At 52.8% G+C, this 15,283-nt stretch overlaps 1 protein-coding gene across 1 annotated transcript; it reads right to left on the bottom strand.

The window, feature by feature from the left end:
* Nucleotides 1–11,974: 11,974 nt before the first annotated feature.
* On the bottom strand, nt 11,975–13,298 carry LOC308620994 (uncharacterized protein C11orf96 homolog). The gene has a single exon (XM_081241004.1). The coding sequence runs from the start codon at nt 12,971–12,973 to the stop codon at nt 12,602–12,604; it is 372 nt and encodes a 123-aa protein (XP_081097130.1). The 5' UTR covers nt 12,974–13,298; the 3' UTR covers nt 11,975–12,601.
* Nucleotides 13,299–15,283: the final 1,985 nt, after the last annotated feature.

Below are 15,283 nucleotides of genomic sequence, written 5' to 3'. Positions count from 1 at the left end.
TAAAGAAAAAGAAAATAATAACCAAATCTGAAAAAATATATATTCTTCTGCTTGGAAAAATTTTAAACTGGTATTTAAACAACTCAGGTCAAAAGGAAATGCAATCTAAAACTGCAGTATTACCATAAAAGAATGAAAATGAAATATAGTTACAGAAGTAGCTGGAGGAAAGTTCATAGCCTTAAATATCTATATCAATTTTTTTTAACAAAGAGTGGTAAGAAGTAAAGCTAGCTTCCAATTCAGAAAGTTAGACAATAAACTGAAAATTAAGGAAAGGAAGAACTATAAGAGATAAAAGCAGACATTAACAAAAGTTATAAAATAGAAAATATTATGTAACTAATATATAAACTCAAAAGCTGGTTCTTTGAAAAAAAATCCAATAGCAAAAGGCAGAGGAATGTAAAATATACACAATCTGAAATGATAGGGGGAATTCCACAGAAACAGAAGAGATTAAGAGGCTCACGTGAGATTAATTGGCTCACATTATGTGAATGAACTTGAAAACATGGATGAAATGGATAATTTCCTCAGTAAAAATAATGTGTCAAAACTGATCCAAAAGAAATAAAAACATTTAAACAGATGATTTCTATCAAGGAAATAGAGAAAAATGTCAAGGGTTATCATTTTCAGGTAGCACCAAAAAAGAAAAATTCACAGCCCAATATCATTTGTGAAAAACAACTCAAAATATCTAAATAAAACATCTAACAGAATCTAGCTGCATATTAAAAGAGCAGTACACCATGTTGACATAGGAATATTCTCCTGGACTTCAAGTACGGTTTAGCGAATCTACTAGTATAATTTATTTTATTAATTGATCTAGGGAGGAAAAAAAATCATGGTCATCTCCATAGATGCCCAAAAGACATTTAACATTCACCTCCATTCTTTATAAAAGCATTCAATAAAATAGAGATCATTGGATATTTGCTTTAAAGTATCCTTTTGGGCGTTTCTTTTAGGATTTGTTACACAGGACCAGAGCCATGTTTAGTCTAGGGTGAATTACCCCTGCTACTGAGGCCAGCCCCTTCTGAGTATTCTTCCCAATGCCCGGTGAATTATAAGGTTTTCCAGTCCGGCTGATATTCTCAGTCCTGTGTGAGCACCAGGTAGGGTTTCCTCTAATCCTTTCTGGTTGTTTCTTTCCCCAGCCTCACATGCATTCACTGATCTGTTGAATCCTAGAGGGAGACCTTCTGCAGATGTCTGGAATTCATTCTTTCTGCAGCTCTCTCCTCTCAGGCACACTGCCCTGCCAACTCTAGACGCCGTGGTCTGCCCAGGCTCTCAGCTTCCTCTTCTCAATTCAGGGAGTGTGCCAAGCTCCATCTGAGCCCCCCTTCCTGAGCCACAGTCTTGAAAGTCTCTCAAGACAAAAATCCAGAGCAATGCAAGGCTCACATGATTTATTTCCTATCTCAAGAATCACTGTCCTTCACTGCCTGATGTCCAGTGACTTGAAAATTGTTGTTTCATATACGTATTGTCTGACTTCTTTGGGCTATTCCAGGAAGGAAGGTAAATCCAGTGCTACTGCTCCATCTTGCCTGAGAGTCTTCCAAAGTTTTTGGTTCCGCTAAGAAGAGGAGTGGAGGCGTGTATGTAATTTGCATATCATCTGCATAATATGAAATACACAGAAAGACCTTACACCCCTGTCTCCGAGTCTTTGGTTCTCTCTTCCCAGGTGAGGAGAAACATATAGAAGATCCAACTGAGAGAAACCAGGGCTCCCCTGTAGTACCTGCAACTGAGTCTTTGTCCCCTGGCCTCATCAAGGATGTGGGATCATTCTACCCGCCCTACTGAGCCAAGTCTGTGCTGGTTTTCAATTACCTGAAGACTGTTGGCTTAGACAGTCCATTAGCCAACTGGTGCCTCCACTTCCCTATCTTTGCAAGAAGACTGACTGAGCAGCATTTTATCCAACCCCATAAAGTATCCTTCCAAAGATACTCTATGCATATACAAACTTTTCCCTAACAGATGCATTGTTCTTCACTGTGCTTCTTTTACGTTAAAATGGATCTTAAGGACTTTTCCATATCGGCACATAACTTCTTTATTTTTTGCTATTGCATACTATTCCATTCTTAACAGAGGTATTTTGTGGTAGCCAGGCTCCAAGATGGTTCCTGGTAATCCTTTTTTGCAGGGATTCACACCCTTGTGTAATCTTCTCCCACTGAATCAGGCTGATCACTCACTCTGGGGAAAGCCAGCCACCATGTCACGAGGGCACTCAAGCTGCCCTCTAGAAAAGACCACATGGAGAGGAGCTGAGGCTTCCAGCCAATGACAGTGCCAATTTACCAGCCGTGTGAGTGTGCCACCTTGGACCCTCCAAGCCTAGTCAAGCCCTCATATGGTTACAGACCCAGCTAACGTCAGACTGCAGCCTCATAAGTGACTCCAAGTCAGAACCACCCAGCCAAGGTGCTCGCAAACACTGACCAGAGAACTCATGAGAGATATTAAATAATTATTGTTGTTTTACACCACCAAGTTTTGGGGTAATTAGTTCTATGGTAATACAGATTTTGGTAACTGGAACAAAAACCTAAACATTTTGGAGTAGCTTTGGGGCCAGGTAGTAGACAGAAGCTGGAAGGATCTTAAGGACAGTGTTATTAAAAACTTAAAGACTCTGTTAGGAGAAACTGTATTTCAGAATAGCTATGGACCAGTGGCTTCTGTGTACCTTCTATTTTCCTTCTTTTTGAACAGAAGGGTCTATATCAGCTATCCTATGCTTATTCTACCACTGTATGTTGGATGTGTGAGGGACAGATAATTTGTCCCTATAGTCTACAGGTCTTCAGATCAAGAGGAACCATAGGTGGGGAGCTGTACTTGAGGAACTGTACCTGATGAGCCTCACTGAACTTGGATATAATTTAGATGAGAAGATTTCTGGATTTTGAGATGATGCTGTAAGAGGATAAAAGAGAGCTACCAGGTGAAGGCTTTTTGTTTGACAGCACCATCCTTCATTCTGGGAGGCTGATGTGATGTTGGTACTGTGGCAGCCATCTTGTAACCACGAGGGGAAAAGACATTGTCAAAGATGGCAGAGAACATGGTCAGAATCTGGGTCTTTTATTTTTCCCCCTAAGCCTTACTCATCTTTAGTGCCCAGTCCCTGACATCTGGCTTTATTTATTTATTTATTTTTCCTGGAAATGGAGAGAGTGGCATAGCCCCTGGTGGCTTTCTGATCCTCAGACCCAGCTTTCACTAAGCTGGGTCTGGTTGTATTTCCTATCCATGAGATTCTCTTTGAATCTGGGTCTTTGATGGCATCACTGAGCCAATCAACCCTCCTTCAGCTGTCTTCTCTTTGAGCAGTAACTATTGCCTTTGTGGTCTAAGCCATGGCTACTCTGTGCTACACTTTTGAAGCCAAATACAACCTAGGTGACTCAGGGCCAGAGTCAGGATTTAAACCCCCGCCTCCACCCCAACTCAAGTTGAGAGCTTCCTCCCCATCCTGAACTGTTTTATGAATATATCCGTGTGTGTGTGCATGTGTGTGTCCCCATCAGGCTTCTTTAGGGCCAAGGACCATGCCCCCCACTGGGCTCAGTCCCACACTTGGGCTACTCATTGATGGTCCAAAGCGGATTCAGCATACCCAGAAGCTTTCTATGGGATTACATTCTACAGCAGACCAAAGAACAGCTAACCAATAAACCTCAGAACACATATAACAGCCAATAAAATGGGGTTTATGAGGCATGGATCTGGGAGTAATAGGCTCACGGGGTCTGGCCTTTCCTGGAACATCTTACACATTTAGGACAACGGGGGCAGGGGTAGCTTTGTCAGACTCCTCCACACAAGATCAGAGGGAAGGTCAGAGGTTTCCTAAAGGCCAACCAACTGGTCCAGAACAGCTCCTGGTGAGGGCAGGATCAGGGCCGTGGGGCAATGGCACATTGGCTGGGGTCCCAGCTTGCGGTGGGTTGGCTCTCAGGCTGTTATTTTGGGTTTGGCGTGAATTATTCAGCACAGAACAGCCCGGCCTAGAGTTTCTGGGACTCTCCCCAAGGTTGGGAGAGAGGCGTGGGGTGGAGGTGTTGTCGTCTCAGAGAAGACTCCACCTTGTCCCTCTGTGCCCCCGTCTCCCCATCTGTACAGGCTGGGGTTGCAGGTCTGGTCCCTGCACATACTGCCTGCCCACACGTCCCCCAGGGTCAGGATTCTAAGGCTCTAGGTGCTCCAAGGTGCTTGGGGTCTTCTATAAGCTTCAGCAATTAAAGCTGGGAGGGCTCTCAGGGAAAGAGGGGAAGTGACTTGCTCAAGGCCACACGACAAGGAGCAGAGCTGGGGCGAGTGTCTCGCGAGTCCAGGTCCTGAGCCGCTTATATCTTCCCCACCCCACCGCCGGAGCACATCTGGGGTGAGAGTCTGATGTCCCCACTCCGGTCCGGAGGATGGGACATTTTCCTGGAGAGCCCCTCTGCCCTACTCTGCTGCGGACTGAGGGAAAGGCCTCTGTATTAGTTGGTTAAATACAAAGAGACCCAGCAGGAAGGCAGAGGCTTAAGGAAGACGGGAGTCCATTTCTCTCTCAGCGAACGGCCCATCTTGAGTCGACATCCCACCTCCACAGGCAGCTGCATGTCCTCAGGTCCCCAGCACCGCCCTCACGCTTGGTCAAACGCAGGCCACAGGAACGCCCACACTGGTCTTTGGGGAAGAACAAGAGCCACACGCCCGCGGTCTTAAGGCCTAGGCCCAGCGCGACACGGTGACACGCGCCGCTCGCTTGCTCATTCCGGAGCACTTAGCACGCGGCCCTGCTTGCCGCAAAAGAGGCAGATGGCAGCCTGGCTCTGTGCCGGGGAAGATGCCGAAAACGGATTTCACTGGGCTACTGGCAGTACCCACTGCTCAGCTGGCTACCAGATATCCCTGTGACCCTCCTTCCCACAACAGAACACACTCACATCCTCTCCAAGGATGTGGATCCCAAACTCCATCTGGTTATGCTTCCCGATCAAAGTGCAGGATACCTGGGGGAGAGGAAATCCCCTCCTGAGCCCCACATGGCTCCTCCCACTTCAGTGACATAAACTGCAAGACAGTTCATCTGCCCTCCCCCACCCCGGCCGCATCCCCCTCCCCAACCCAAATACAGTGGTGGACAGGGATAGGAAAACCACAGCACAGACCCCCATGGGGAAAAGGGAGGAAGGGAAACGTTCAGAGTCGCTGGTGCACAGAGGGAGGCGAATCTCGCTGGCATGAACGGTGAGGACTTGCTCTGGCAGAGGAAGCTAATTTGGCCAACCTGGTGCTGGAAGACTCTCTTTTCCTCATCATCCTCTGTGGCTGCATCTGAAGCAGGTGTTAAATAGTCTGGCTTCCTTGAAGGTATCTTTGGGGCTCAAACAATCCTGATCACTGGCCAATTGCAACTTGCCTTGGCTATTCGTTCAAAAAGCTTCTGGTCAAGCTGCTTCTAGCTGATTCTAGGGCCAGGAGTCATAAGCAAAGACCATTTCTCAGCATAATTCTGAAGACTGTTTTATTTCATTGTTTCCTGCTCTGGCCCAGCCCTCTTGAGACAGGCTGGGACCTGGGACCCTTTGCTGCAGTGCTTGTACCTGGACAAATGTCTCCTCCAGCAACAAAACACAAAGAAACTATAAGGTAGTGGGCAAATTATGGACAACAAGATACAAAAAAGAACAAAAAAACCTAACTGCCACTTCTTTTTTTTTTTCTTTTAAATTAATTTATTTATTTTTAGTTGCATTGGGTCTTTGTTGCTATGCACGGGCTTTCTCTATTTGCAGCGAGTGAGGGCTACTCTTCATTGTGGTGCGCGGGCTTCTCATTGCAGTGGCTTCTCTTGCTGTGGAACACAGGCTCTAGGTGCGCGGGCTTCAGCATTTGTGGCACACGGGCTCAGTAGTTGTGGCTCACAGGCTCAGTAGTTGTGGCTCTTGGGCTCCAGAGTGCAGGCTCAGTAGTTGTGGTGCACGGGCTTAGTTGCTCCGTGACATGTGGGATCTTCCCGCACCAGGGCTCAAACCCATGTTCCCTGCATTGGCAGGCGGGTTCTTAACCACTGCGCCACCAGGGAAGCCCCTAACTGCCACTTCTGAGGAGCCAGGAGCAAAAGCAGGGGGTCAGGAGCAAAAGCAGGATACTGTGCATGCCCCCCTGTACACAATACCACCCAAAGGGTGGGCAAAACACCTAAGCCCCTCTGGCCCGACCCCTGGCCACACCCCTACCCTCACCCCATATAAGGAATCAGCTCACCCCGCACCCCTCGGTGAGCAAGCAAGGGAACCTGTTACTTGTTCTCACTCCCCCCTGCTGCAGCAGGGGCCCCAATAAAGCTTTGCCTGAATTTTTTGTCTGGCCTCTGATCAATTTCTATTGATTAAGGAGACCAAGAACCCTGGTCCGTAACACTCTCACTTTAATTTGGGCTACATAGGGTGGCGGGTGAAGGGGAGGAGAGGGGAATGTGGATTCTCCCACAATAAGTCTGAGTGGGCAGATGAGACCCTTAGTCTAACCTTGCTCCAGGGCTGGATCCCGGGCCGGGCTTCCTGGGTGGCCTTCGAGAAAGGCTCTGAGCCACAGCAGATGATTTCCTTCTGTGTGGGTTACAAAAGGGGGGCGGCTCTCACCCCTGTGAGGCCCCATGTTTCTAGATACTCCTTATTCCTTTCCATCATTCATGTCTTTCTTGTAATAATTTGCTAAAAGCCACAGGGAGCAGCCAGTGCACACAAGTATTCTGGCTCTTTCCAACCACTTCTCCTAGAGCTATGTGCTCGGTCAATACATGATCAGCCTTCCAAAATGTCATAAATATGGTTTTACCAAATGCTTTTCCAAAGTATAACAAGGGGCTCTAAATTCCCAACCTGCAATGTTTATATGCTCCCTGCTTGCAGCAAAATCACTAAGTCAATGCCTAGTACTGCAGAAGTTTTGTTAGGACAGTACCCCACTGCCAGCCCTAATATTTCTTTATTCAGGGTAAGGGAAGGCTGGTATAACAAAGAGATCCAATAATGATTTAGTGGCTCAGAGAAGATAGAAGTGCATTTCTCTCGTGTGTAATTGTCCACGGTGATCATTCCAGATCGGCAGGCTGTTTGGTTCCACAAGGCCATCCAGGGGCCTGGGCTCCTTTCGTCTTGTTTCTCTGCCATCCCCTAGGCCACTGGCCTTGTCGGCTCAATCACTGGGTTGCAGGCACATCCATGTTGTCACTTGTGGGTAGGGGACAGAGAGCACGGGGGGCAGGGCAGGAGAAGGGTACACATTAAGGCCGAGGTCTGGGAGAAACATGCTTCTCTTCCCAATATATGCCATTGGCAAAAACTTAGCACGTCGATAGACCTAAGTCCAAGAGCGTCTGCGACACAGAGGCTGGCTGTGTGCCCTGGAGGAAGCGGGAAATCAATGTTGGTGGACAATTAGCAGTCTCCACTGTGGGCCTGGGAGCTGAATGGGCAGATGGCCATCGTGTGAGTCACGTGGCTGAGAGGACTGTCCACGTGGGAGTCCCTCATCCTCTCACGGCGTATATACACACAGTCTGCAGCGTGCTATTCCGCATCCAGAAGCACACGGCCAGCAGACCTCCCAGCACATATTTGTTTGGTAAACTTGGCCATGTCCCTGCAGTTCTCTCTAAAACGATGCCTGCCATCCCACCCTGTGCCAGTGGGGGCCTGAGGGAGATGCAGGGCTGCGCCACGAAGCTGCCGGGAGATGGGAGGATGTGCGGGCCCGGGCCCTCCGAGAAGCAGACTCCAAGGTGGAGTTGAGTGTGCAAGGCTTTCACGAGGAGGCGTGCTTGTGTGACGTGAGATACAGAGGGAAGCAGAGCCTGTGTGATGTGAAATACACAGGGAAGCGGAGGGAAGCCAGCCAGCAGGCTGCGAAGCAGGAGTGACCCCGAGAGAAGGAGAGAGGGAGAGAAGGTGTCCGTGGACAGCCCCGCAGTCTGAGAAGGCTTCTGCAGAGCCATCGGGAAATCTTTGAGCCAAAGTCCACCAACAAAGAAATCTCGTGTCTCCCAAGAACTGTTCTCCCTTGGAATCCCAGCCACGTACACAGTCGTTGGTGGGAAGCAGCCTGTGGGGGGCACAGCCTCCGCCAAAGAAGTGGATGGATTGCAAAGCCAGAGCTGCTCTGCACTGGTCAGTTACACCCCTGTCACCAGAGGTCTGCAAGGCCCATTCTCATCGCCGCCACAGGGGGTACAGTAAGAAGCTGCGATCATATTCTAGAAAGAGCGTAGGCTTTCAGATAGAAAAGAAAATACATGTGGCAACCCAGCGCACTACTGCCTAGCCGTGTGGCATTGCGCAAGAAACTTAACCCTGCTGACCCTCAGTTTTCTCCTCTGTAAAACGCCTGGTAAGGTTCTCAGGATGAAATCAGAGTACCCACAGGAGGTGCTCACGAAATGGTGGCCTTTATCCTCCCCCCATCTTGCAGAGCCCGGTGGGCCTAAGGGCTACCCCAAATGTGCTCCCTGACGGAGGACTCCCAAGTCCACAGCTGACCCCGATTCCCTGGGGTCACAGACAGCACTTCCCTCTCACCCCCCACCCTCCCACCAAGCAGACCCAGGAGTGGCACACAGCAGACTTCAAAGGACAACCTGGCATTTAAACGAGTCAAGAAATACCCTGATAAATATCTCCCCCAGGGCCAAAGAGAAATGTTTAGAAGAGGCTGCCGGCCAGGGCTGGGATGGCAACTTGCTACCTTCTCTGAGCTCCAGCTTGTTTGGAAACTCATCACCCAGGCTAGGACTGTGGGCTAAGGCCCAGGTGGGGCAGGGAAGGAAGGAGGCGTCTCCTTGGACAAGCTTGTAAAGCCAGACGGCTGTAAAGCCAGACGGCTGGGCAGGCTTCCACCCACCCCTGGCACATGCCGGCTCTACAGCTCCCAGAGAGGCGCTCTCACCCCGATTTTCTCTCTGCTCCAATGCGCATTCTCCAGAGTACTTTCTACCTCGCCTTCCCTCCCCCCTACTTTCTACAGACCCCTTTCTCTCTCTTCCTCTCTCTCTCTCTCTCTCTCTCCAAGGGTGGCCCCTATTCTTCTCAGTTTCGTGACATTTTCTGGCTCCTGACCCTGTGTTTCGTCATCTCTCTCTGTCTCTGAGCTTCCCCGTTTCCCCGAGGGCCTCATTCCTTCCCATCTTTCTGGTTCTCATGCTCTCTTGCTCCCTCAACTCATGTCTCCCTCTCCTTCCTCCTCTCCCACTATCTGGCCTCCCAGCCCAGCCGCCTCCTTGGAGCCGCGTGCTGCCTTGGATTGCCTTCGAGCCACAGGGAGGAGCTGAGCCCCAGAAGTTCCACAGGGGCCTCAGAGCAGCCCCTCCTGTCTCCCCTCCTTCCTCCTCTGTGCAGAGCAGAGATGCTGGGACCCAGAGAGTGCCCCCGTGTAGTGCAGGGGCCGTAGCACCCCGGCACGACAGCATCCCAGTCTCTACCCCCAGCCTCTCTCCGTGTCACCACCTCTTCCAAACTTCTTTCCATATTCAGTCCTTAGAACTAACTGTCAGTATAGGCAAAAGTAAGAACCTGAAACAAATGGGATATCGCTTTTATACCAAAGAGTGGGAAATTAGCCGAATTAAACGTGGAGTATCTATTCAAGAGAAGTTCATAAAAATCATAAATAGAGATCCAAGCGAGAAAAAAAAAAGCATCCTAAATAGCGTTTAGAGCATAAACCCATTTTGTAAAAAAGAATATATATATATGTGTGTATATGTATATATAGCTACATGTATGCACACATATATATACATATACATGCACACATAATACAGGCATAATCTCCAAAATGTTGACATATTTATCTTGGGGGTGGTAGGAGTATGACTGACTTGTTTTTAATATAATGAACAAATAGTTCTTGGGTAACAAAACATTAATTTAAAAAATCAGGAAGTAGGCAAGATGAGCATCAATCTTCCTCACTGCCCCCTTACTCATTGTAACCCAACAAACTTTTCGGAAGCACCTACTGGGCGCTAGGCCCTGCCAACAGCTGACCAGGAATTGGAGCGATCGAATGCGGTCCCCTACAACGTCCCAGACGTTGGCCAGGATGACTCAAGGAGACCCTTCAGGGAGGCCTTTAGCTGGTGTATGGGCTGAAGATGGGGGACTGGAGAAGGAGGCTCTCCAGCAGGGCGAAGGGTATTGGCAGGGCCGTGGTGCCCAGAGGGGGACGCCTAGCCAGGATATCAGTCTGGAAGGGTGAACCCGTAGGAAGGCTTGCAGCAGCTGCCTCTTGAAGAGTAGAAACAGGAGCTACTGCCCAAGATGTAAGATAAAATGGGGGTGAGGGGGGTCAAGATGAGGGAAGAGAATGGGGAGGGGGCTCGGGGAGGGAGTTCTGAGCTTGGGCCACCCTCCTCCCACCCCAAGGGGCTCAAGCCAGCCTCGCCACGGCCACTGCAGAGACGGGAATCAAAACGTGGACTCACGGCTGCCTCACCACGCTGATGCCTTTGCAGTTAAGTGCCTTGGACATGTGCCCTCACAGTGGAACTGGCTGTTGCTGGGGACTGAAACGGCCCGTGTATTCCCAGAGGCGAGGGCAGCACCAAAGGCTGCGGTCCCCAAGGCCCTGAGCCTGGCGGCCTTCTCTGTGAGCCAGAGGGGAGGACATTCTCTTACACCCTGTGTGTTCTATTTTTGTTTCTTTGTTTTCTTTCCTCTGCCTTCTCGTTTTCTACAAAGTCCAGGGCGACAAGAGGTGCAGGGTGAAGATAAAAGGCAGTTCAGATGCCCCGCAGGGCTGGGCTGAGCTGAGCGCCAGGCCCCCACCACCAGGGGGCATCCATCCTCTCCGCGTCTCTCTAAACTGCTCAGCGGAAAGCCTGGCCCTGGTGGCTCAAGTCTGGAGTGTTCTTGGAGGGATGGGCTGGGAGGGGGCCCCAAGTGTGAGGACCTGCCCTCCTCAACCGAATGTGGTTTATTACCCCCATTACCACAACGGGCCGGAGGAGCCTCTTACACTGCTAACCCAGAGGATTCAGGGCGTAGACAGGGATGCAGACAGCTGCTGGAAAGCACTGGAAAGACAGAGTCCTGTGACGCAAGGAGCACTGGACGCGGAGTCAGGAGAGCAGGTTGCGCGGCCCCTGCTCTTCATGTGACCTTTCCCTCTCTGCTAGGTTTGTTTTCTCATCTGTAAGCAAAGGCGTGTGTGTGTGTGTGTGTGTGTGTGTGTGGTGGGGGGGACTCCGTGGTACCCAAGCGCCCTTCAGGCTCTGACCAAAGACAGATTCTTTGAGGACCCTTGAAGAGGGCAAAGGGAAGAGCTGGAGAAAAGGACCAAAGAACCGAAACAGCCGCCGTTTGCTCCCCCAGCGCAGGAGCGCCTGGCATCAGGCTGAGTCAGCGCGGGGGCAGCGGGGCCCTCACCCGCAGGCGACTTTGAGGGCGTACCCACACTCTCGCCAGCTCCCAGCCCTGCTTCGAACCCCACCACCCATATATCCCTGCCTGGGTCTCCTATCGCTGGCTCAGGCATCTCCCCACCCGTCGCCTGGAAAGGGCTCGGAGTGAGTGGGGTCTTCTGTGGTGGGTACCGGGCGATGACCCTGACCCGGGTCTCCCTGAGAGGTCAGCTACGCCAGGCAGGAGCTCTCCGTCCTCACAGCGCCAACCTTCGCCTCCCTAGCTGCTCCACCCCACCCTGGACACCGGCGATGGGGAACAGACCCGGGAGGCAGGAGAGCTCTGGGACGGTGGATCCACCGGGGAGGCGGGTAATGCACCCGGGCGCCGGGGACGCGACGTCGTTCCGGTGACCGAAGCTTGTGGAGTTGCCTCCACCCGGGGATTCCCGGCCCCCCCCCGTTCCAGCGAATCCTCCCCACTTCTCCCCCAGTCTTGGGAGCCTGGGCCCTCAAGGTTCAAGAAGTCAAGAGCCTTGAGAAATGCACTGTGCAAATATATTGACTTTATTTGTCTCCGTTCGGGAGTCTCACAGACATATCCAGGTAAAAAGATCGTTAAATAAACGCCGTCAGCCATCGCAATGCAAAAATAAATATCAATCCTCCGGCCACAGCAGCAGCTGCGCTGCGCCCCAAGTCCCATCGGCCGCGCCTAACAATTATAAAAGTGTTCAGCGAGAGTGTGTGGGCGTGAGTGTGAACGGGTGTGCGCTGGGGGGCACGGTGGAGCCGTGTGCAAAATCGGAGTTGCAAACCATCGGACAAGGGCGTGGAGCGGCTCTCCGGGAAGCCCTGGTGACCCGGGGCGACTCGGCGAGGGTGCGCCTCCCCGCACACACTCACAGCAGAGTTCGTACTGGGAAGAGTTAAAAAATAAACATTTACAAGGGCAGAGAAAGCGGGCCCCCTCCCTGGCGCCCCGGCGCGCGCTCCCGCCCAGGGCGAGCGCAGCTCGGGGCGCCCCGACCAGTTCGCAGCCGGGCGAGGGTGCAAGCGCTCGAGGGGCGGCGGTTCTCGGGGGGACCCCGGGGGGCGGGGCCCCTAGGGGTTCGCACACCTGTCCCCGGCGGGCCGCCGAGGCGCGCGAGTCCCGGCTGCGGGCGGCGCCCCTCACAGGGCCGAGTCGGAGTCGCTGGAGTCCAGGCTGTTTCTCAGTTTGCAGCTGCCGAGATGCTCCCTCTGCAGCGACAGGCTCTGCGTGCTGCGGCGCAGGCACTCCAGGCTCTGCAGGAACGACTTCTTGGCCTTCTCTTCCTCCATGGGGGACACGCCCTCCTCCTCCACCTCCTGGATCTCGTCGAAGGTCACCGGCTGCGTCTTGAAGCGGGACTGGCGCGGCCGCCGCAGCCGGCCCTTGCCCTTGGACAGCTTGGCGGGCCGCACGGGCTGTGGGAACTCATCGGCCAGGCACACGAAGTGCGGCATCACTGCCTGGTAGCTGGAGCAGATGCCCATCAGCTCGCCGGGCTTGGCGGCCGCCATGGCGCTGCCGGCGTCTTCGGGGCCGGGCGGCGGGGCGGCGGGGCTCTCCGGGGGCGGCCGCTGCGCCGGGGCCCCCCGGGAGGCAGCAGCCTGGGGCTCGCCGGGCGGGGGATCCAAATCTGCTGCGGGGTGGCGGCGGCCCTCGCGGGCCCGGGTCGGCGCTCCTCGGGAGGGCAGGCGGACCCGTCGAGGGGCGCGGGGCTACGGGGGCGCTGCTCCGCTGCGCTCCGAGGCGCTCGCCGCCTCTGCTGTCGCCGTCTGCCCCGCGGCCGCCCGGCTCGCCGCTTATATAGCCGGCTCCTGCCCCCACGGCTGCGAGCTCGGATGACAGCGAATGCCTTTTAAAGCGTGCGCGCCCCGCGCCCTTCCGCCTGACGTCGCCCCGCCACTCTGGGAAAGTCGCGGCCCTTTCCCCAGCGCCGCCCGCCAGCCCGGCTCCGGAAGGCAGGCCCCGCCCGCGGGGGTTCCGGGAGCATCCGAGGCTCCGGAGAACGCTGCGGAGCAGGGGCGCAGGGTGGCCCCGGAGCAGGGGTCCTGCCCCCCCTGGGATCCCCAAGTCTGGACCAACCGCTGCGACCGCGGGGGCCGCACGTCCGCCTCTCCAGCCTCCTAATCCCAGAGGCGCACAATCAAGGCTCTTGGTTATTTGGCCGCGCGGGTTCTGCGCTGAGCGCGCGGAGCGGGGGCAGCCCCCAGTCTCCTTGCTGCACGGAGAGCCAGGCCACCCGGCCTCCCCAAAACTGAGTTCCGAGGAAGGACTGGATGTCCTCTTTGGATCCATGCCACCTCCTTCCCCAAACACACACACACACACACATACACACACGCACACACACGCGGGCACGAATACAAACACACCCGATTTTTCCAGTCCACTTCTCTTCCCTGTCTTCTGTTTGTCTCCTCACTACCCGCACCCCCCAAGTCCCTCGCGCACCCCCATTCGTGCTCAGAAGAATGACACTTAGATATGGCACTAACAACAACAATAATGATCACTAACCATCTGGAGAGCTTTACTCCAGGCTAGGCAGTGAGCTGTGTTTTACATATATTCTCCTACTTCATCTTCCTAACAGTCCTGTGAGGTAATTCGTATTCTCCCAGTTTTACATAAAGTGGAGGCACAGAGAGGAGAAGTAATTAGCCCATTAGAGACTGCTGGGGGAAAGTGGGCTCCACTCCAGAGTCCATGCTCTCATAGTCCCCTGTTAGGGGTTGATACCTACCAATGCCCCCACGGCTGGCTTCCAAGAGCAGGTCCCCTGCCCCGGGGTTCCCAGACTCCCAAGAGGAAACTGTGAGCATTGCTCTGACACACGGCCCTGGGGTGCCAGCAGCCAGCTCACGGGGCTGCTGAGAAAGGAGGGAATCCATGGAATTTGGCCTCCATTCCTTCCATAGCCATTCAACAAAGAGTTATTGAGAACCTACTGTGTACCAGCTCAGGAAAGTCCCTGAGCTCATGAAAGTGACAGTCTAGGTAAGGGGGCACGACAGACAATAAACACCTAAACAAGAAACGTACTGTGGGTGGTGTGATAGCGATGCAGATGGAGAGGTGGAGGGGGTGGCGAGGAAGCAAGGAAAGGCTCCTCAGAGTGGGTGATTTTTTTAAAAATATTTTATTTATTTATTTATTTTTGGCTGCGTTGGGTCTTTGTTGCTGTGCGTGGGCTTTCACTAGTTGCGGAGAATGGGCTCTAGCGTGCGTGCTTCAGTAGTTGTGGTGCGTGGGCTCAGTAGTTGTGGCGCACGGGCTTAGTTGCCCCGTGGCATGTGGGATCTTCCCGGACCAGGGCTCGAACCCGTGTCCCCTGCATTGGCAGGCGGATTCTTAACCACTGCGCCACCAGGGAAGTCCCCAGAGTGGGTGATATTTAAGGTGCCCCCCGAAGGACAATAGTAGCACCACCAAGTGTTTAATAGATGCCACACTCTGAGCACTTTTTATGCATTAACTCATTTAATGTGTTCACTATTTTATTTAATCCTCTTAGCAGCCTTGGATAACAAGTACTTTTACTATCCCCATTTACAGATAGGAAAACCAAGGCACAGAGAAGCTAAGCACCTTTCCCCAAGGTCACACAGCTAGTAAGCAGCAGAGCTGAGATTCAAACCCAGACGACTTAGCTCCTAAGCCCTGTCGCTTACACACTACACTGAAGCTGTCTGCCCCTTGGAGGACAAAGAAGGAACCGGTGTGTGACCAGTGCGGGGAGAATGTTTAGGGCTGAGGGACTGTGGTGTGGAGACAGTGAGGTAGGAAGGAGCTTGGCTTATTCCAGGAACAGCAAGAAGACCCAT

The sequence above is a fragment of the Mesoplodon bidens genome (genome assembly GCF_964165515.1).
Source record: "Mesoplodon bidens genome assembly, chromosome: 7".
NCBI classification, from domain to species: Eukaryota; Metazoa; Chordata; class Mammalia; order Artiodactyla; family Ziphiidae; genus Mesoplodon; species Mesoplodon bidens.
Note: the sequence above shows the minus strand (reverse complement) of the source record. Positions and strands in the feature narration are given on the sequence as shown.